Source organism: Silurus aristotelis, assembly GCF_946808225.1.
Source record: "Silurus aristotelis genome assembly, chromosome: 14".
In the NCBI taxonomy this organism is placed as follows: Eukaryota; Metazoa; Chordata; class Actinopteri; order Siluriformes; family Siluridae; genus Silurus; species Silurus aristotelis.
The window spans coordinates 18,874,578-18,897,727 of record NC_139587.1 but is presented as its reverse complement, the minus strand read 5'-3'; the positions used below and the strand labels follow the sequence as shown (position 1 = coordinate 18,897,727).

At 36.6% G+C, this 23,150-nt stretch overlaps 3 protein-coding genes across 5 annotated transcripts; 2 read left to right on the top strand and 1 right to left on the bottom strand.

Moving 5' to 3' along the window:
* Positions 1 to 3,160: 3,160 nt before the first annotated feature.
* nek12 (NIMA-related kinase 12) lies at positions 3,161 to 8,858 on the bottom strand. Of its 2 annotated transcripts, XM_083560089.1 has the most exons (5): positions 8,800 to 8,858; positions 6,079 to 6,179; positions 4,706 to 5,909; positions 4,269 to 4,433; positions 3,161 to 3,428 (listed from the first exon to the last, which is right to left on the bottom strand). In XM_083560089.1, the coding sequence occupies exons 3-5, from the start codon at positions 5,826 to 5,828 to the stop codon at positions 3,271 to 3,273; spliced, it is 1,446 nt and encodes a 481-aa protein (XP_083416215.1). In that variant the 5' UTR covers positions 5,829 to 5,909; positions 6,079 to 6,179; positions 8,800 to 8,858; the 3' UTR covers positions 3,161 to 3,270. The 2 variants fall into 2 exon arrangements, with proteins under 2 accessions (XP_083416215.1, XP_083416214.1); XM_083560088.1 differs by lacking the exon at positions 8,800 to 8,858 and having other exon boundaries at positions 6,079 to 6,762.
* On the top strand, positions 8,799 to 12,843 carry pin4 (protein (peptidylprolyl cis/trans isomerase) NIMA-interacting, 4 (parvulin)). Its single transcript, XM_083560091.1, has 4 exons — positions 8,799 to 8,936; positions 9,282 to 9,349; positions 11,834 to 11,953; positions 12,580 to 12,843. The coding sequence occupies exons 1-4, from the start codon at positions 8,900 to 8,902 to the stop codon at positions 12,736 to 12,738; spliced, it is 384 nt and encodes a 127-aa protein (XP_083416217.1). The 5' UTR covers positions 8,799 to 8,899; the 3' UTR covers positions 12,739 to 12,843.
* A 641-nt stretch (positions 12,844 to 13,484) lies between these two features.
* acsl4a (acyl-CoA synthetase long chain family member 4a) lies at positions 13,485 to 23,031 on the top strand. 2 transcript variants are annotated; one of them, XM_083561595.1, is made up of 15 exons: positions 13,485 to 13,633; positions 15,752 to 16,210; positions 16,628 to 16,805; positions 17,044 to 17,153; positions 17,299 to 17,437; positions 17,592 to 17,742; positions 17,826 to 17,949; positions 18,064 to 18,135; positions 18,233 to 18,372; positions 18,465 to 18,634; positions 19,432 to 19,506; positions 19,650 to 19,841; positions 19,993 to 20,107; positions 20,217 to 20,374; positions 21,388 to 23,031. In XM_083561595.1, the coding sequence occupies exons 2-15, from the start codon at positions 15,860 to 15,862 to the stop codon at positions 21,543 to 21,545; spliced, it is 2,133 nt and encodes a 710-aa protein (XP_083417721.1). In that variant the 5' UTR covers positions 13,485 to 13,633; positions 15,752 to 15,859; the 3' UTR covers positions 21,546 to 23,031. The 2 variants fall into 2 exon arrangements, with proteins under 2 accessions (XP_083417721.1, XP_083417722.1); XM_083561596.1 differs by lacking the exon at positions 13,485 to 13,633 and adding an exon at positions 14,459 to 14,604.
* Positions 23,032 to 23,150: the final 119 nt, after the last annotated feature.

The window sequence follows — 23,150 nt, the reverse complement described above, 5'->3', positions numbered from 1 at the left end:
GTCTGAATGAATGTAAACGATGAAGTATGATGGAGGAAACATTTTGCCACGGAGGTTGTGAGCACTCATGCAGCAATCGGTCTGTGGCACGTCACATTTAGCACATTACTTTTAAAGCCACAAGTAACAGGCTTTCACAGTCATTAACACCACTATGGATAAAATATTGACCAGCTTGCAGGCGTCATAGACCAGGATGGATTGTGCTGAGATGGATCGTGGAAGCGGTTTCACACCAGCCGGCATTTGTACTACCTTTGCTTCCTCCCTGCTGTGCTCACATGAGGATGAATAAAGCATAGTGGATGTTCTATTACTCTTACAAAGATTTTAAAAGGCTTCATGAACCAAGCCTGAGAAAGTTCCCGCTAGATGTTTCACCCATTCCTATCCCAAGAGACTATAATCTGAAGATAAGTGCTGTGTTTTGAGGAACTGCGTGTGAATTTTTCATAGGATTTTTTCTTTTTCTTCTTTTTTGTTCTGACCTGCTCTCAGTCAGTTCAAGTGAAGTGCAGATTTTGTAGATTTGTTCTATGGGAGTTTATCCAAGCCCTGGAGATCTCTACAGCTATTTGGTCATTACTCAAATGCTGGCTGGATGTCGAAACAACATGGTAGACTAATCTTTTGAAGTTTTATCCTGGGTTTCTCCACATGCAAGGTATGTTTTTGGAACGACTTTCTTTCTCTTTACTCAAATACAAACTTTGACATGCTGAGCTTCCATCTATGACAATTTGCTTCAGAATGTGGTTTAAAGTAAAATACTTTTTTTTATCAAACATCATAGAAATGAATCGTTCTCGTCTCCTCTCTGACGGTTTGGTCAAAACTGAAGGTCATTACTACACTGCAGAAGACATATTCTGTGTGAGGCAGTAATCCATTGTTTTGGAATGGCCTTGCAGTACTGGGTGGACATACGGCACCTGGCTGAGAGAACATTTAGAAGAATAGCCATTAAATACACCCCTATTGTTCCCAGTCTGTTATAAAGAGAGCACAATGTGTGACTACCACACACCTCTGCCATTTCTGCTCATTTTTATAATTTGTTTAGTGTCATGGGGTGAAGCACATGCTACTACTGTAGATAGTAAAGTTACAGCTCATTGTTTCGCCAATGCCCCATGCAAGATGCTAATAGAGGATATTATTCTGTCTGACTACAGGGGCCTTTGAGACAGTATTATCATACATTATTATCAACATCATAACCTTACCCTAGAATCAGGCTGTGAGGATATTTGAATAAAAAGCAGCATACTATACTGTGGTGTGTGACAGTTTACTCTACATTTTCTTTTAGATTTAGGTCAAGCTGGTTAGGAGGGGGGGATATAAGATATGTGAAGCATATCGGCAGCTGATGGATATACTGCATTGAAAAACGTTGCTGTGTTATATATGAAAATGTTGTAAAAGCATTGATATAAGATATAAAATCAAATATATATATATATATATATATATATATATATATATATATATATATATATATATATATATATATATATATATATATATATATATATAAAAACAAAAATATAAAACAAATACTAATGACCTTTTTTGGGTGTCTAAAAATTTATACATTACAAGTTTTTTGATTGATATAAACACCAGCACTTTTCTAGATGTTGCGCAATCGTAGCACAGTATGCGTCCTGCCCCATTTAGCTCCATATAGTATTTCAAAATAAGATCTGCAACAACTGCTGACAGTGAAACATCAGGGCAAGAACCACACTGCCCCATTTTCACTCTATGAATACCCAGTGGTAACTAGGTAAAGGCAAATGAAAAAGTGCAGACCTGATGTGCCTATGATGTAGAGAACTATTATATCAAAACAATTAACAATAAAAAAAAGGGGGGGGGGGGTATAAAAAGGAAATGCGTATAAGAAGGTGCTTAACAAGTGACCTTGTTAAGCACCTGAGCTGCTACACTGTATGCTGGATGAGTGTGTGTCATGGAGTTTAGATTGCTTATTACAGGGTTAATGTAAACAGTTCACTCGATAGCATGAGTCAAGCTTCACAGGTTCTCGACTTAATTTTGTTTTTGCAGCTATGACATTATTAATGCTCTCCTAGCCCATACAAATACAATGTCTATGGCAGGGCACTATGCCACACACACACACACACACACACACACACACACACACACACACACACACACATACGTGAATAATTAAGCACAGCCTGTCCACCTCCTGATATGTATTTAAGAGGTGGGAGAAAAGAGTATTCTTGTTCCTGCTTTATATTTTACATTAAATGGAGCATATCTGGACATCTGGTCCACTTTCATATTATTCACAACATTGGTGCTGTGGTATTTCAAAGGCCATACTATGATCACTATGATTCAGCAGATGAGAAATAACTGCAGCATTTTTATTCATTTAGTGGTAATGACAGTTTGGTATACAGACTTTCATTTGATTAAATCATAAAACACAATGCTACTAAATCTATCTCTGTATCAGTAACAGGCAGTGTTTTCTCTTTTCAGGCCGCTCTCCTCACTGTTACTACTCATCATCATCATCATCATCTTCGACAACATCATTATCATATTAACAGCAGAAGGAAACATTTGACAGGATAAGAAATAAACACAGAAAACACAATGCAACCCAAAACTCCATCCTACTCAAAGCATTTTTCTTTCCAATTCATTTGCTGTCTATAGACTGCCATCTGCTGGTAATAAAAGTTAGTACTTTGGATATGACGCCAAGAAAAAACGTCATACACATGAAAAAATATAATAGCTATATACAATATATATATATATATATATATATATATATATATATATATATATATATATATATATATATATATAAATCACATAGAATTATTAAATTATAAGAACACAATAAATATAAAGTTAAACACATCAAAGTTATACACATGAAAAAATATAATATATATATACAATATAATATATATAGCTATTATATAGCTATTATATTTTTTATGTGTGTATATATATATATATATATATATATATATATATATATATATATATATATATATATATATATATATATATATATAAATCACATAAATCACATAGAATTGTTAATTTATGAGAAACACAATAAATATAAATTTAAAAGGTTTTTTTTTTTTTTTATCTCAGCTTTCATTTTACTTCTTAATTGAACCAGAGTAAATATTTGTTTGTGTTGCAGTGTAATAAAAAAAAAGTGTAATAAATTAATAATGATTGTTTTTTAGAGCTGCCTGTTCAACAGGTGGATTCTTGTTCAGTGTTGAACATGAGGTAGCAGGTCTCCAGGTGATCGGACCCTACAATGTGCTTGAACTGTAAATGATGGTCTTCTAGTTTCATGTCATTCACAAAATGTTCACTGATCTTCTCATAAAGTAAAGGGCCAACATCATCTGCAAAGTGAAGTGTAAAAAAAGTCTCATTTTAAATCATAAATCATGGAGCAAATCATACTCACATGTAAAATTATTCAGATTATTAATGACTTGGTGCTCTAAAGTGCTGCAACAGGAAAAAAAATTTCCAAATCCCGAACTACTTCAAGAGCAAAATGGTCTAAGCAAAAAAACAATAATTTGAAGTATAAGGCAAAATCAACAAATAAAAAAAAGAGAAAAAAAAAACAACCAAAAGCAAAGTGTTAACGTTGCAAAAAAAAAAATGCAAACAGCATGAAATCTGAGAAACATCTAAAATATCATTGGATTAAAATATTATTGGATTGTAATACTGAAATATCAAGTATTATTTGTATTGTCTTTGCTTTCAAAATTCTAGATTTAAACAACCTTGCATCCTTATATATATATATATATATATATATATATATATATATATATATATATATATATATATATATATATATATATATAATTATATATATATAATTATATATATATAAATATATATATATATATATATATATATATATATATATATATATATATATATATATATATATATATATATATATATCCTTATTCAACCAATAATACTCTTATACACCTCATATACTTTTGGGCAAAAAAAATGGACCAAGCCTAAAATTGCAATATATAACCATGGTAACAGCCTTTAATTGTCTTGGGAATGAACATGAAATTAACAAATGCACTCCTGAGAACTTTTTGTTTTAGTGAACGATTTATTCTTAAAACCTCTAAAAAAAACCATTATTGGCCCATTTATTTCACACAGGACTGTGTATAGAAGAAAAATATTTGCATACTGACCAATGTACTTCTGTCTCAGAGTTCTCACAGTGACTGATAGACTGATGCTGTCGAGAGAATCATTTCCGGAAAGAGTCTGCAAGGCAGAGCTATCCTCACCCGATTCCTCATCGTCCTCAAAGTCATCTGAGTACTCAGTATCATCCAGATCTTCAGGGGGAATTGCTGCATGTACCACATAGTAAGCAAAAAGTTTTATGTGACATAACATAGCACAGTGGTTAAAATAAAAAAATCTATATGTGAAATGTTTCTCCATCAGGAAATTTTAATATCATTAATAAATTTCTAACTTTTTGCAATTTCTCTCATTATGCCATACTGTCATGACGATACATGAAAGCGAAGATGAGATTCTGAATATGAGAAACTCTGTATCAAAAGGTTAGATTCAAAGCTAAATAACTCAGTGGGGGTCTGTGGTGCAAATCACTTACCATGCAGCTCTTCTGTAACTCTTCCATTCTCTAAACTTGAGGAAGAGGAACTGCTCTTTGAAATGTCTTCATCGGACAGCATTTTGTCTCTTTCATCAAAATCTTCTAAATATTCAGACTCAGTCCCCGAATATGTCATATCATCGTCTATACTCTTGTTCACATGTGCGTTATAATTTTTTTCCATGTTCTCAAATTCAAGCAGATCATCCATGTCAGAATGAACAGTACTGTTCCAGGTTAACATTTCTTCTTCATTCGAGGAAGGAACAGGATCATCATTACCTTTACTCAACTCTGCCTCCTGCTGCAAATAAAGCAGTTCCAGATGTTCCTGCACATAAGGCATGGCCAGGATGGAAGTAGAAGACGGCCGGTTCTCAGGAAGCAAAAACAACATCTTCTCAGTCAGTGTGTGAAGGTTATTCGAGTAGCTGGCTGGTACCTGGCTGTATTTACCCTTTGTGATCTTACAAAACAAGCTCAGAATATTCTTAGCAGTAAAAGCTGGTTTAAGTGCACAAAGCTCATACAGCAGACAGCCAAGGGCCCATATGTCAGATTTGGTGCTGTATGGAATGTCCTGGCACAGCTCAGGGCTGAGGTAGCTGGGGGTCCCTACTAATGAGGACGCCATGTCTAGTGTGTTGATTATGATCTTTGATATTCCAAAATCTCCCAACTTAATCACCCCCTTTTGTGTCAGCAGTACATTGGAGGGTTTAATATCTCTGTGCAGAATCCTTACAGAATGAATATAACTGACCGCCATCACAATTTGCACAAACCATTTCATCACCATGGGCTCAGAGAAATAGTCTTCTTCCTTTCTGCCTCGAATCTGGGCATCCAGGGTCCCACCAGCACAGAACTCCATAGCAATGTACAAGTGCTTTTTTAGTGGATCGTGAAACGTGTCGCTCCATGTCACAATATGAGGGTGTTTCAGTTTCCTCAGAATCTCAGCCTCTTGCAGTTCATTGTGTCTGGATTTGATATTTGAAGATCTGCCCACTTTGATTTTCTTCACAGCACAGAGCTTGTTTGTTTCTTTGTGTCTCATCAGCAGGACGACAGCCGCTCCTCCTCGTCCAAGCTCATGGATTCGCTCATATGCTTCCATTTCAGTATCCACAACTAAAAAGTTGTATTAACGCGGTGTATTCTGTATGTCCATGTCGGGTAGACTGAGAGGATCTCAAATCTGTAGAACAATCATGATTTAATCTCTTTGAGCCACTTGATTTAAAAAAAAAGCTTACTATTAAAATAAAACCAACGTTGCTTTTATACAAAAATAACACTTATACACAAAACAGCTAAATCGATATTAATATATTCCTTATTTTTTACTTGTTTCCAAACACAAGTACCTTCATAGCCAATCCTGTAAAGGCGCCTCCCTCGACGGTTTGTTGTAGTTTTTCAGCAGCCAGTTTCTATGGTGATAGCCGCGTGCTGACACACGCGTTTCCTATTGGTCCACGGAGATCACATGGTGGGACCCGCCCACTCCCGCGCTACCACGGTTTTTACTGAGTCGGACCAATTGGCTCGGTCGAAGAGAGTCGACTCTTTCTTACAAAATGGTTGGCTTTTACATATTTAATGTATATAATTACATTCAGTACGACCTGTGCTCTGTGAACCGATCAACTGTGCAGGCTTTACAATTGGTAAAATATATTATTTAGTTAATATACAGTAAATGAGTAGATGAGTTTAGGTACCTGGGGTCAACAGTGCAAAGTAATTAAGAGTGTGTTAGAGAAGTGAAGAAAAAAAGGCAGTATTTTATGCCAGTATGGTCTTATTTTATGTAAAATCGAAAAGAAAATTATTGAGCAACCATATTGTGAATGGAAAGCACTGCAAAGATCAAAACAGCCAAACAGATCATTGGCACCCAACGACTTCCCACTAAACTTTTACCACTGTAAATGACTTTTCTTGGTTTTTGTTTTAAACTGATTTTATGTTTATTTTATAATTTGTTTTATAATAAAGTTCTTTGTCAAAGAAAAGAAAAACTTTAATAACAAGATGGGAACATACATTCAAAGTGACCTACCCCAGCAGTCAATATTATAATATTGTTAAAAATAATTATCTCAAGGAAATTGAGATGATGCAACTTCCTGTTGTAGGCTATATGCCACGTATGTCTATTTCATAGGGGGTTTTAAGTTGTAAAATTATTTAATAATATTTATACTATATACACAACTGTATTAGGACACCTGACTTCTCCAGCCATATGTAAATCTTCTGTTGAATGCATTTGCTTTGAATTTTCACATCACAACACTTGAACTCGGTAATGCAAACCTGTTCCAGCATGACAATACCCCAGTGCAAAGTGAACTCCATAAAGATATGGTTTACATGGGACTGAATGGAAGACCTGCTATAGTGCACTGACCTCAATCTTTTTGAATACCTTTGAGATTAATTGGAACACTGACTACATTCCAAGTCTCCTCACCTTACATCAGTACCTGACTTTACTAATGCCCTTGTGGTTGAATGAGCACAACAAGCACACTCCAAATTCTAGTGGAACATCTTCCCAGAATAGTGGAAGATATTATAACAACAAATAGCAAGCACAAAAAGTACATAAAAAATGTATGGTCAGGTGTTTTTTTCCACATAGTGTAACTTACACTCATTGTAAGGTACAAGTACCTTGGTTAAGATAACAAAAATGAATGATAAAAAGTCTCCTACTTTCAGCTCACCTAAATATTAAACTCTGAAATATTAAATGTTATCTATCTCCTGTTTTACTGCAGTATAAAAATGACATGACATGAGGGTCAAATTCCCTCAGGAAGTAATAAACATGGTGAAGATTAGAGAATACATAAATAAAACGAAAGACAAATTGAACAATCAATAGAAGATAGCGACATCCTTTAAAATGATTATATTCACATTTTTTGGTATTTATTATTTTAAAAAATAAGTGTATTTTGACAACCAAAGAGTGAAAAGGACGGTTGGTTAACTAAAAATATTTACTAAGGATCACAGTTAGAAATGTGCTGAAGCATGCACAAGATGTGGGTGGCACCAAGAACCCGAATTGAAAACTACACACCACCTTCATGTGAATATACTTTGTGCAAGGTGTGCCATCTAACCATGAACATATATGGGAGTTTCCCAACTGAAAATTCCCAGCTGTCAAAACACAAGACACAACTGGTCAAGCTGGTATATCATTTTTACTATGGTATGCTAGTTTTCATTTTCCTTATTGCATTCAATCAACTTCAATAACCACTTTGTTTTGGACACATTTGTGGAGGATCTTGAGCTGATTCCAGACAGAGTGGGCATGAACCAGGGACACACCATACATCACAGAGCAGCATGCACACATTACACGGACGCATAATCACTTGTGGCTGCATGTAGAACATTTCAATTTGCCTACCAGGACACTTTTATGAGGTAGGAGGGCATTTAAGCTCAGGATAGAACTGATGGCAATGAGATCGCAGCAATGCAACCTGCTACATCAACAAGCCACCTTAACTTTCTTATACACCCTAAACATCCTGGAAATTAAATTTTACATAATAATAGCTGGACATTTCAGCCGGAATATTCCAGGACATTTTGGGAACATCTGCTGAATGTTGAAACATTCTGAGAAGAGATTTTATCTGGTTCCAATATTATTTTCAGATAAATGTTGTCCATAACATTCCTAGAACTTGTTGTTCAGTGGACCTATAATAAGTAGAACATCTCACATATTTTGTGGCTATGCTCAGAAATGTTCTCATAACATTAAAGTTAATTCATCTGCATACCTTTTATCTATAAATGTTAAACTATTACAAATGTTTAGATAAACAGGCCATCTGAACCCATACAATTGCATACAAAAAACCCAAGTAAAGGTAACCTAACTTTAGGTGGTAGTGATGGGTCTTTTAGGAACAATTCGTTCCTAAACATAACATTTTGCGGGATAGTTAGTATATAAAACTATATTTTATGCAATTGTCTCTATTTCTACTCATTATATTTAGTACTAAGACAGCTATATATAATTTAAAAAAAAGAAAAAAAAAGATGACCGAAAGATGGGATTCAGCACCACATTTGGCAACCCGGTCAAGGCCGAGGCCGCTTCGTGTGCTGTTGCAGGGAGGCGTGTGGGCTAACTGCTAATACAATATGCCACCAAAAGGAAAGGGTGGCAAAGGAGCAAAGGGTGGGTACACGTATAACAATCAAATAATATATTTAAAATACATTAGTTACGAATGATTTGTCTATTTCTATCTCCCCAGTTTCTTTAGACAATCTAGATGAGTGGTTAGCTAGCATGCTAGTTAGCTTAGCAGTTCTGCTAGTGCAGTGTAGCGCTTTATTAGTGTTAAATGATCAGGGCTGTTTTATGGAAACTGGTTAGTTAATTAAAAGTATATGGCTTTCATTAGGTGGTGTAGCATTATAAACCATTAGTCCTTATAGATAACGAGATATAGGTTGGTGGCAATGATTTGACACTCAGTTTGTCTGAAAGATGGTAGAAATCTGTGCTGTGTGCAAGCAGGAGGCGCCTCGGACAGTGGAGACGGAGACAAGAAGGAGAAGAGTCAGAAAGGAGGCACTGCAGTGAAGGTAAACACAATCACACACAGGCGAGTTTATCTGACACACTCGTGCACTAGTTCTATTGTTATTGTCTGTACACACACACACACACACACACACACACACACACACACACACACACACACACACACAGACAGACAGACAGACAGACAGACAGACAGAGCAAGCAAGAGAACGAGCATGTCAGTATTTTCCTTTTCTGTCTGTCTTTCCCTTCCTGTCTTTTTGTTTCCTTTGCTTTTCTGCATTTCTTTCTGTCTTTTGTTTCTTGTTCTGTCCTTTACTGTTTTCCTGTCCCTTCTTTCCTTTCTTGTCTTTTTTTCCCTTTGCTTTTCTGCATTTTTTTCTGCATTTTCTTTAGTTTTACTGTGTTTCTTTCCTTTGCTTTTTTATCTATTTCTTTCCCTTCCCGTCCTGCTCTTTCCTTTACTGTCTTCCTGTCCTTTATTTTTCCTTTTCCTTGCTTTTTCTGTCTTTCTTTCCTTCCCTCTACTGTCTTTTTCTGTTCTGTCCTTTCCACTTTCCTTTCCTTTCCCATCCCTTGAATAACAACTGAGCACCACTGATCAGATCATGAGCACCGCGCTGACACTGCCTCTGTGCTGTTGCCTGTATGAGGGATCTGTACGAGAGAAGACACAAGCAGCTCTGTTGTCAGAGTCACGCATGCAAAATGTGTAATAAAGTATCAAACCGTTCGACTTGAATTACATATTATCATTATAGTATTATAACAGTTTATTATTTCAGGGAAAAAACAGTGATGAGGCATGTTTAGGCCTGTCGCAATGATTATCGATGTGTCATCGATAAATGGATTGGACCTCGATAATTTTTGTTGATGCAATATATTAGCCATATATATTGTATGTACATAAAAATGAACGTGTCCAGCATTTTTGCTGAGTCTGCTGTCTGTGTTGTAGGCAGGGCTCAGGCAGCTTCACAAACACAGAGGGGACGGTCAGGGTTTAAAGAAAAGGCATTTTCTTATGACTACAGAGAGTGTGAAGGAATAAATTAACGAGAACATGTTGGCGTGTCAACTTTGCTTAAAAACAGTGACAATAAAAAAAAAAACAGGCAATACAACGAATTTAAAAGCTTTAAAACAAAACACTCTCTCCCAGTTTTTGATCTGGAAACAAAAAAAAAAACATACAATTACAATAATATTGTTTGTCACAATTATTTGCAGAACAATATTTTGTCATTTCTGGGACAATATTTCATAATTCCTTCCATGCTTCTTGGGCGTGTGTATGAGTTTGAGCTTATAACCACAATGCAATATGTGGTCAAGTGGTTTTGGGTGGGGCACAGTGATGCAGGAAAGTTTATTTTGCTTAACTGAAAGGAAAAGAACTGGGCAGTTATGCAAAAGGACCACTTGAAACTTCCCATCTGCTCTAGACATCACACTCGTATTGGATGTTTATAATGATATACATTTTTAGTTATTGACATGCCCCTTAACTAAGAAATAATAAATAAAAAAAAAAAAAAGAAAAATTAGATTCCGAGTTGTAATTATGGCACTTTGTTTATTATGTCTATGTGCTCACCTAGTAATTATGGTAATTTCTAGGATTTGAAGGCAGCATCATAGTCTGCATTTTTTAAATTATTATTATTATTATTATTATTATTTTTTTTTTATATATATATATTAAGAACACATTAGTCGCTTTTGTAAACAAACTGTATTGCTCTACAGTAGCGGCTTGTACGATTCAGACATGCAGATTCATTTATATACAGGTTCCTGCATGCTACATGTTCCTTTCACAAAGCATGTATTATGTGATGAAAACTTGGTTGATTTCTTTTATGTCTCTGTTAATTCTTAAAAAAATGTTCTGATGATCTTGTCTTAAATGGGTACGACCGCTGTGGTCTGCACTACGTGTAATCCACAAAGGTGTACTGTATAATATACAGCTTTAATAGACAATACAAGGCTGCTGTTGAGTCTGGTAAGATTTGGTTAGAAGGGTCACGTACATACAGAAACAAATCAGAATCAGAAATATTTTTATTACCAACTATGTTTACACATACAAGGAATTTGACTTGGCATCTAGAGCTTCCATTGCAGAAGAAAGTACAGACATAATGTAACAAAATAGTAAAACATACAATTAAATAATGCAATATATGCAGAAGTACAAATATTGTTTAAATGTATGTTTAGATGTTATTTACAAGTGTGCCGTTTACAATTGGACCACTGGATTCTATGGAAATCCCATCTCATGGCATTTTCAGTACAGCACACACTACCATGAACATGTGATTACTGAGCTAAGAATGCTTCACCCCCCCCAAATGACATCTGATCTGACCTCTTTCCACAACGTACTGGTTCAGCAGGAGGCTATGTTATGTACTTTAGAAATTAAGTGATCAAATGCATAAACTGATCTGATGTGACCATTTCATTTCGTGTGATTGACATTTGATGTGGCTATATTATTTTGTACCTTCCAGGTGCGTCATATTCTTTGTGAGAAACATGGAAAATGCATGGAGGCTATGGAGAAGCTGAAGTCCGGAGTGCGCTTTAGTGAAGTGGCATCACAGTACAGCGAAGACAAAGCTAGACAAGGGGTAAGGCTAACCAATGGTGTCCTAGCCCTGATCATGACATCACAGTTTTGGGGAAATGTTTATCTTGATATACATGAGGTATCTTTAGTATATGCATTTTTCTGTTCCCGTTTGTACATTTTTAAAAAAGTATGTAAATCAGTACTCCCCTTTTCATACCTTCCTCATAGAACATTACTCGGTCTATGACCTGGAAATCAGTCTGAATCTTTTTAACAGCATATTGTTTGAATAAAATAAAAAATCACAAAAAAATAAGCACAAGTTTTGGTACTTTACATATATGTTGAATGTCAAATGAGAACCAGACAATCCTGTATTGCTTGATGTCAATTCCTCTGTCCACATTTCCTTTCATTACATTCTTTCCAAGTCATGTGATTGTTTTTTTTCCCCTTATATATGTCTGTAATTAAATTAGGCCTCTTGAGCTGGACACATAAATGTTTCAGCACTTCAGCACTGCTCATTGTGTGCTTGCATTTTTTATTTATTTTTTGCCACATCACATGCAGCTGTTTATCTCCTGTTACGGTGTAAAGGTTCAGTGAGAAAGCAGGTCCAAAATTAAAGTTATTAAAAGTAGGGAAAGTGTGACCTTAGAAACTTTGTTTTATCTTTGGCAGGGTGACCTGGGCTGGATGACCAGAGGATCAATGGTGGGACCATTTCAAGATGCTGCGTTCGCATTACCTGTCAGCACAATGGACAAGCCTGTATACACAGATCCTCCAGTGAAGACAAAGTTCGGCTACCACATCATCATGGTTGAAGGCAAAAAGTGACCCTTGTACCTAAGTAGACCACATGGCTCACTAAGTGTTTACTTATTCATGTGTTTTTTTTTTTATGGTGTAAATATCAGTTAATAAAAATAAAACTGAAAAAAGTCTGATGATGTGGGGTTTTTTTTTAATTTTATTATTATTTTTTAATACATTAACAGCAAGGGCAGAGACCCTTTGCCAGAGCAACTTACATTTATTTCATTCATACAACTGAGCAAATATTGGGTTAAGGGCCTTGCACAGGGGTCCTGGAGTGGCAGCTTGGTGTGGCTGGAACTCACGCCCAATGCCTTAACCACTAAGCTACCAGATCCCAAATATTTATTAAACATTATTTTAAGTGTACTCAAGCGTGTGCCATGTCATGGTGTACTTGACATAAATTGATGTTGCTATAAACATATTAGATGTGTCCCTGCCTTGTGCTGGGGGCTTCCAGGATAATCTCCCAGATCCACCCTCACCAGAATTAGGTGCATACTGAAGATGGCTGAATAAATGAATGACATTGCGTGGCAAGACGAACATATAACAGCCATCCTTGTTACATGAGACTGGCCTGGCAGTGCTGAGTCAGTCATGATGAAACCTTGTATTTCGTTCAACAATGACTATCCCCTAATGCCTCAATAACGTGGAAGAATTTATGGCATAACCAGTGGAAAATGCGTCAGTCTAACGCTCATCACGCGCATTCAAAGCAAGGGAGCTTTGAAACAAATGAGCAAGCCCGGCTGAGCCGCACGCCGTCTTCCTGATTGGCTAAAAAATATGGAGTCAGGTGACGTCATATTTCCGGGTTTGGGGTAGGACGTTGAGGGGTAACTCTCGGTCATTCTTTTCAGACTTGAGGTAGATGACCTGGCACTGAGGCTGCTCCAACAATCGAAAGGTAAACTCTGAGCTATCAGGGTTTTTTTTTTCCATATTTACTTTAAATACTAACTGATTATGTTAAGGAAGACTTAAATATCGATGTAGCTTTGTGTTCTTTTTTGTAAATCGGAAGTGTCGTAGCTAGCAAGGTTAAAAGACCGGGTAAGAAATGGCAGGAGATGCTTGGGGAGAAACCTGAGATCTTTATAATTTGAAAGAAATAATGATAATAATGATGATGAATGATGTGGTTTCTCAGTTTGAGAGGCGGGAATGTGGAAAGTGTGGTGGAGCTCTCGTGATGATGATGGTGATGGTGAATGTGGTGATGAAGGTTTAGTGTTGGTGCTTTCCTATCAACCATACTAAAAGTGTGTTCCATGTAGGTCTATTGAAATCACAGAAGGCAACATGTTTTAATGCCTTTTCCAATTATGTGTACTGACAGACAACAACCACGCCATGATTCGACAAGCATCACTGCCTCACTGAGTCATAACGGAAACCATTTGCTTAATTTATAAATAATCTGCATTTTTGTTTTCTGTGGTTGTGATGATGGCTATCAAGGATAAATAACTTCTCTGATAAGAAACATTAGAAATAAGCATTTAAAGTTTCATTGTATGATCTGTCTTTGAACTGTGCCAATAACCTGGCTGGAGGACATGGTTTTAAATTCTAAACCTTATTCACCTGCACTGTGAGTAATGAGATCCAAGTTTGAGCCTATAAATGCAGATCACTGTGTGTCTGCATGCGTATTGGTGGATGTGGTTAGTGTGGGGTGAGCTCAGGAGTGTCACGTCATTGGCTCTCACACTCACGCTTCCTCTCTGGTCTGACCTGGTGAAATTTGGTTAAACATCCGCAAGACCAGATATAAATCTCCACTTCTTTCTTGGTAGACTCTTATATTTTATAATTTGGTCGTTATCTGTTCATTTTTTAGTTTTGTCGCTCATCTGATGTATCTGATGTGTGAAGGTACGTGCTTTGGATATATTACAGCTTAGATTTTTCTGTAACCATGTATGGTTTCTGGTGAATTATTTATTGCACCTTAGAAGGACATTTTCAGGTTTCGGAGGATCAAAGATGGACAGCCATGGTGCTTTTGATGTAATGTAAAGATAGGTGTGTTATTAAATCCAGGTGAAAATTTTAGTGTTGCAGCAGCATCGGGAGACATCAAGTGAAATAAGAAAAAGGTAGTGAAAGGTAGTGCAGTCTCACTTCTCAGATGCACTTCTCCGATTTCAAATAAAGGTATAGACTTGAATTCTTTATGGGACGCTTCGGACGGATTGCAACCTCTGAAATGACCATAGAGTTTAGTTAGATCAATCACTACATGCATGCATACAAGAGTGCTTAATTAATTCCTGAGGGAAATTGTTTACAAAAAAAAGAAAAATGCTAATGTTTTCTTGGATCATTCTTTGTACGTTTTTATTGTTTGTTCTTACTCAAAAGTGTGAATGTTTGTGCATGGCTTAGTAAAGCTTTGTCAGATTCACTGACATCGTTGTATGCAAAAATATGAAAATGAGCTTTGTCAGTTTGTGCCAGTGTTGTATATGCTTTTATTGTCATTTCAAACATATATAGCTGATGCAGAATACAGTGAAATGAGGCAACGTTCTTCCAGAACTCTCTAACAAATCAATTACAAATATTGAAACAAATATTAAAAGAATTTTACAAAATGAACATCAAAAGATCCAAATATTCTGCGTGCACAATCGCACGGCTGGTTTGCATTAATAGAGAATAATGTGTCCGTGGCTTGTTTTGTATTTAAATTACCTGCATGGTATTTTAATGGAGGTTAAAATAGAATACACAACCTTATCAGTTCACTGAGCAAATATTCTGAGGTCATGATAGCCTGCAGCTCATCACTGTATAATCAGCTTCGTGGTGTGAGGGTTGTATTTGCATAGACCTGGATTCTCTTTGTTTTCAGTTCTCTGGGTCGCATCTTTCACAAGATACATGTGACCACTGAAAAACCCTGCAGGTCCATGCAAAGAAAATAATGCCTACTTTGTCAATGAATCAAAGTGTCATTGTATTAATTTTTTTCATCTAATTTTAATATTTGTTTGTTTTGTGATTCTGTGTTTGTTAGGTCACATTTTCAAAGAGCAGCAAGTGAGGCACAACTTCACTAGTCATAAAGTACCAGCATACTAAAGAGACCTCACACAGGTGTACACACGTCTGTCTCAAAACCCCCATGATTATGAAAATCAACCTTAGCAATGTTCTACTGATCCCAGTTCACCTGCTGGTATGGATGTACTCAGTGCTGAGCTTCCTACCCTGGTACTTCCTAACGGGAGCCCAGGAGAAGATAGCCAAGGCTAAGCGACCCAAGGCCAAATCCACCAAAGGTCAAATAGAAGGACCCTATCGCTCCGTGGACCGCTTCGACTCCCTGGCCCTGATGGACTTCCAGGGAAAAGACACGCTGGACAAACTGTTTGATAATGCAGTGCAGCGCTTCAATAAGCTACAATGCCTGGGCACACGAACCATCCTGAGTGAAGAGAATGAAACCCAGCCAGGTGGCAAGGTCTTCAAAAAGGTAGCTGTTTACACACAAATGCATTATCAAATCAACAGGCATCAGGTTTCCTAACCCCCTTTCACATAGGCTTCAGTTAACCAACAGTTTTTATACCAATACAAATATCAGCTGATGTTGATGCCAGTCTTATGTTTATTTTTCATTAATTTATTTTAATCATTTAATTTATCTATCTATCTATCTATCTATCTATCTATCTATCTATCTATCTATCTATCTATCTATATAAATATATATATATATATATATATATATATATATATATATATATATATATATATATATATGAAGTAATTCTAATCATAATTTATTTAATGGAAAGTAAAAAATGTTGCCGGATAAAGGATATTGAATAATTTTTTTTCCTTTATTTTTTGATCCATTTATATTCTGGATTTATTCTGTTTTTTCTAGCTGATCTTGGGGGATTACAAGTGGATGACGTATCAAGAGGTGGATGCTGACGTTACTCTCTTTGGCAGTGGTTTGGCAGCACTGGGCCAGCAGCCAAAAAACACTATTGCTATATTCTGTGAAACTCGTGCTGAATGGATGATCACAGCTCAGGCCTGCTTTAGACGCAATTTCCCATGTAAGGAGCAAATTTTCTGTCTCATAAAAATGTTTTATATTTTGCAAGAAATACAGCAGACTGTTGACTCGTGTTAAAACAGAGTTCAAGGAATAGTCAGGAAAGAGAATACGATCGGGTTACTGAAATAAACACTGGACTTTTTTTTTTTTTTTTTTTTTTAATGGAACACAGAGTTTTATTGGGCTTTATTTATTTACACATTATTGACACCCTGGTCACGCTATGTTCGTTACAGTGGTCACGTTTTACGCCACTCTTGGAGAAGACGCTGTTGCCTTTGGACTCAACGAGTGTGGTGTGACTCACTTGGTCACTAGTATAGAGCTTCTGGAAACCAGGTTAAAGGTAAATGTTATTCTCTTGTCTCTGATTACTGATTACACGGCTTCTTTAAACAAATTAGTTCCGGATGCTGCGTTAATGTGACGTTGACCCTTTTCACACTGACAAGACATTAAAATACACTATATGATGTGTTATTATTTTGTAGAGTGTCCTTCCTCAAATCCCCAACCTGAGGCACATCATTTATGTCGACAACAAGAGCCTCAACACCGCAGGCTATCCGGAAAACATTCAGATTCACAGTATGCAGTCTGTAAAGGAGCTCGGCGCAAAGCCTGAAAACTGTAAGTGCGACTTGGACAATAAAACTGCTTCTTCAAATATTAAAATATTCAGTGTATATGTTCAATTTTGTTGTATTTCAGTCGGAAATAGCAATTATGCAGTCATTCTGAGGGGGGGGAAAAAAACATCATTAATGCCCGGTTTATGTTTCAGTGAGCAGGGAGATAGTCAGACCCGTCCCGTCAGACATGGCCGTCATCATGTACACCAGTGGCTCCACAGGACGTCCCAAAGGAGTCATGATTGTCCATAGCAATCTCATTGCAGGCATGACAGGCCAGTGTGAGAGGATCCCAGGCCTTGGGTGAGTAGAAGATACTCTACACGGCCTTGCACAAAGACCGAGTCAGTACAGTTTATTTTCAACGTGACTTTGTGTTTTGATAGCTGCAAGGACACCTACATTGCTTATTTGCCCCTGGCCCATGTGCTGGAGATGACTGCAGAGATCTCGTGCGTAGCCTATGGCTGCAGGATTGGTTACTCTTCACCGCAGACACTCTCTGATCAGGTAACACAGGTGCAACATAAACATAGAGCTAATCTTCACCCTGGAATTGTATCTATAATTGCAGTATCTAATGCATTTACATAATCGCTCTTTTTTTTTCTTTTCTTTCTGTAGTCCACAAAAATTAAAAAGGGCAGTAAGGGTGACTGCACTGTCCTAAAGCCAACACTGATGGCAGCTGTCCCAGTAAGTCTTTATTATAATCCAATTGTTATCGCAGCTTAACTTTATGATCGTCATCCTCAATATCATAATCCGTTAAACTCATCACTTTGTCCACTAGGAAATAATGGACCGCATCAAGAAAAACGTCTTAAGCAAAGTGCAGGAGATGAACGTGGTGCAGAGGACCCTGTTCAATCTGGCCTACAACTACAAGCTGGAGCAGATTAAGAACGGCTACGATGCTCCTCTTTGCAACTTGTAAGAGCTCGTGTATGGTTGTGAGACACTTTAGGAAATGTTTCTTTTGAGAATTAAGATTCATGGTGATTATTTTACGTGTGTGTGTGTAGGATGTTTAAAAAAGTAAGAGCACTGTTGGGAGGAAATGTGCGAATGATGCTGTCAGGAGGGGCTCCTCTCTCCTCTTCCACTCAGCGCTTCATGAACATCTGTTTCTGCTGCCCCGTGGGTCAGGGTTACGGCCTCACTGAGACCTGTGGAGCAGGCACTATCACTGAGGGTGAGAAAATCATGACATGGAAAACGAGACAATCTTTTTATACAGGGATTTTTTTTTTATCTGCTATCAAAATAAATATTGTTTTGTTTGCCCATGTTTTATTACATATTTTCACAAAGGAAGGAAAATAAAAATTTAATTTTAAACATATGCATTAAATCAGGTTTGTCATATTACTACTGAGATATTATCTGATAGATGTTTAATAGATAGCTGTAACTAATTTTGCAAATGTTATGCAAATAGGATGATTTATTTTTTTGTTTGATATTTTCCAGAACTAGTGCATTAGACTCACTTTAAAATAGTACAGTCAGACTTAATATCTGAAAAAATAACTTTTTTTTTTTTTTTTTTTTTTTTTTCTTTCTTGCGTCATACCGAATGCACCACTCTTAATTGTATCCTCAAAATGATATTGATTGATTTATTTTGGCCACAGCTTAAATTTGAGGATCTACAAAATCCCCCACATTCCCTGATTAAACAGAACAGTTGGTTAAATACAAACACAACAGCTCCTATTTCTCATTTTTTGTGCAAAGTGAGGATCCCTGACCACAGCAACTTGACCCAGCTCCATGTTGACATTTTGTGCTTATTTTCTTTTCTTTCTTTCTTTTCTTTTTTTCGTGTTGCAATAAATATCACGTATTTAAGTACCAACACTTCCCTCACAGTGTGCTTTTATTTACTAAATGACTTATTTATAGTAGTTGTTGTGGTTTTCTGTCTTTTATTTATTTATTTTATTTTGTTTAAGCCTGACTTGCACCTCTGTTTGTTTTGGCTTGCAGTGACCGACTACAGCACAGGAAGAGTCGGGGCTCCTCTCATTTGCTGTGAGGTAAAAGTCCGAGACTGGTTAGAAGGTCAGTGGATGAAATGGATGTACACGACTGCTCTGTTTAAAACACAGAGTGCATTATAAAAGTTCTTTATTGACTTTAGGAGAATGTAGAAAATGCTGAACTGACAAAAACATATCCTAAAGTAAAAACGTATTCTCTTACAGGTGGCTATACAAAGCTTGACAAGCCTCATCCACGAGGTGAGATTTTGATTGGTGGTGCAAATGTGACCATGGGCTACTTTAGGTGTGACAAGATGGCCAGTGAGGAATTCTTTGTGGATGAAAATGGACAGCGCTGGTTCTGCACTGGAGATATAGGAGAGATTCACCCTGATGGCTGTCTGCAGATTGTGGGTGTGTATCTACACTGGCCAGAAATGTTAATTGTTCTTACCATTAATGGCCCTAGTGCTAATATCATCTATTACACGGGTTTGAACTGACCCACCTAGATATTACCACCTTTTTAATGAATGCCATTTTCTCTGTACTTTTTAATAACTAGACCGTAAGAAGGACCTTGTGAAACTGCAGGCTGGAGAGTACGTGTCTTTGGGCAAAGTTGAGTCGGCACTGAAGAACTGCTCTCTTATCGACAACATTTGCGCATACGCCAACAGGTGCTTTATCCAAATATCCAGCTCAAGCTGTGTGAAATGTGAACTACAGGGATGCTTATTAACAAAAGCAGAGCCACTCTTTAGTTTTTTTCTTTCTATTTCTATCCAGTGACCAAAACTATGTGATCAGCTTTGTCGTACCAACCCAGAAGAAACTGACCGATCTGGCTCATCAGAAGGGTATCACAGGTACCTGGCTGGACATCTGCAACCACCCGATTATGGAGATGGAAGTCTTGAGGGAAATTAAAGAAGTTGCCACTTCAAGTATGTTGTTAATTTATTGGTTTGTTTACTTTCCGTATTTCTGCGAGCAGTATTGCCACGTCAGATTTTTCATTTCCGGGAATTCTTAGAATAACATAATCAAGTATCCCAGTGATCATAGTGTAGAGAGTGTAGTTTATTGTAGAAGGTGACTGATTTAAAGTAAAGCAGCATGCCTTCACTTGTTTTTGTCTTGCAAAGGGCCTTCACATGACATTGTGTCACTGATAGTAGAGGCTGTACTCTTCTAGTTCTGCCTTGAAATTTTGATATGCTTTAATATAAATAAAACGGTGGCCATGCGATATGAAATAGAATAAAATCATCCCATTATGACACCATAATAAATCACCATTCAGTGATTTGTCCTACTATGAACTCATCTGTACAGAAACATTTTTTCTTTTTTAATTTAGATAATTCTCTTATGCACATAATAATGGTGGTTGTAGATATTTATTACAGCCAGTCCTACACATTCCCACATTCTTACTCTTGCGATTTTTCGCTCATGATTGCATTTAGGGCCGATTCAGCCGTCTCTGATTCACACTCATGGAAAAAGACCCTTGCAAACACTGTCTATTTCTGTATAAATACTTCTCCTTCAAGTCTATACCGTATTTCGCAGCTGCACCATGTACGCACACCTCTGCTGATAACGATAGCCTTTGTTGCCAAGATCACACTGGGAATTAAATTGTATCAGTATACAGGGGGCTTTTTTTTGTTGCTTTTGAAACGAAATATAAAATAGGATAAGGATTGATTTGACAATAATCCACAACTTTTTCACCTTCAGGCAGTAATCTGGATTCCAAAAAATAGTTATTAAGAGATCTAGGATTATATACATAAAAAAAATAAATAAATAAAGCAATTGATATTTGAAATGATATAATTCAAGATAATATTGAGCAGAGTAAAACTGAAGTCACTGTGGATTGTTTCAGTAACATTTGTGTCCTGCTTGTGCCATTACTAATGATGCGTCATATTTTGTGTGATTGTAGTTAAACTGCAGCGTTTTGAGATCCCAGTAAAAGTTCACCTGAGCCCGGATCCGTGGACTCCTGAAACCGGCTTGGTGACCGATGCGTTCAAACTGAAAAGGAAGGAGCTGAAGAACCACTATCTTCACGACATCGAGCGAATGTACGGCCGCAAATAGAAACGATTGCAAGAAAACCGTCATCACTCTTCTGCCATACGTGCTGTAATATGTATACATGTTTAGTATAGTTCAGCTGCAACCACACATCATTGCTTAGTGTGGCACACACGCACACACACACACATCCGTAGAATCTAAAGTGCTGTTTTGTTTCCAGACTTTTGGTCATAATACTGTAGGTAATATCCGATTTTGTAAAAGTCTAACCATAGCTCTAGTCTCTTTGCTGTATAGTAAATAGTTTAAATAGCCATGTGGCATCGTTGAGACTCGTGTAAAGGGACAACATTCCGACTTACGCAACCATACAATTGCATATAAAATGCCATCACTTTCAGCTATTTGTATTTTTGTAAAACAAAAACAAACAAAAGAAATCTCGGTTTGAATTTTCATCTTTCTAATACCAGTAACGTGAAAATCCAAAGTCGGAAAAAAAAAATGTTTGTTACAAGACGAGGTTGTCACTGTACAGAGAGGCTGTGCTTCATTGCGAAAGTCAGCAGCAGTATGGTGATCTCATTGTGCCTTCTGAATGGGCTTTTTAAATAGCAGTGAGCTCCGGGTAGGAATTACGCAGACAATGATATTTGTGTACTATACTGTTTGAAAGGATTTACAATGCCTCCATGACTGTTTCAGTTACTTTTCTTTTGTTTCATGTGCACTAAATGGTTTTTCAATGGTTAATATTGTGTTAATTTATTGAATTTTTGAAATCTATCGATCTTTGGAAGGACTCAGGACTGTAATATTGTAGCTGGCAGATATGAAGGGAAGTGTTTTTTTTTTTTTTTTTTTACATTTTAGCAAATGTTTTTGTGTAAAAAAAAAGAAAGAAAAAAAAAAACCCTGCCGAAGCTGATCATGTTTAAACAGTTCCCAACGCAGTCTGTAGAACATTTCACAATGTTTATGCGACTCGATTACTGACTTGAATTTAGACCATGCTTTTGTTTATCGAATTATTTGTTTAAATAGTGCTGCAATTGTTTGTCTTGCCAGTATACACTGCCTAGTTCTTTTTGCACTATAATTTATTTGAGTTGCTGCTTCCGAAAATGCAGAATTCCATTGCGAAGTTATTGTCCGAACACCAATCTCATTTACCAAATATTTAATTCCTGTTGAGAAAAAAAAAAGTATTGTTCATTTTGCACTGTTTATTTAATTTAACTGTGGTTAATGTGTTATGTCATTATTAAAACAGCCACTGTAACAACAATGACTGTCATTTGAAAGGAAATGGGATTGTGTGTTCATCCTTCTGGATGTTGTTCTAAAGAAAAAAATTATTTCATGAATTCAATTTATTTTTCCATCAAGCCTCAGGGTCCCAACTTAATTCTGTCAAACCATTTAAAATGTGAACGTTTGAGGATCCAGTTCATTCGCTTGAATGTTTTATGACCTATTTATTAAATTTTGTGAACCACATTCTGTATGTAATATACGTTGTAATAATTAAAATGTTTTCTACGGAGCACATGTCCACCTTGTGATTGTGTAACAAATCTTTAATGTACAGCACACTTTCAAAACAAAACAATAGACTAGCCCCTTGAAGTAACAGTCACTCGAGCTTCCACAATGGATTTTTTA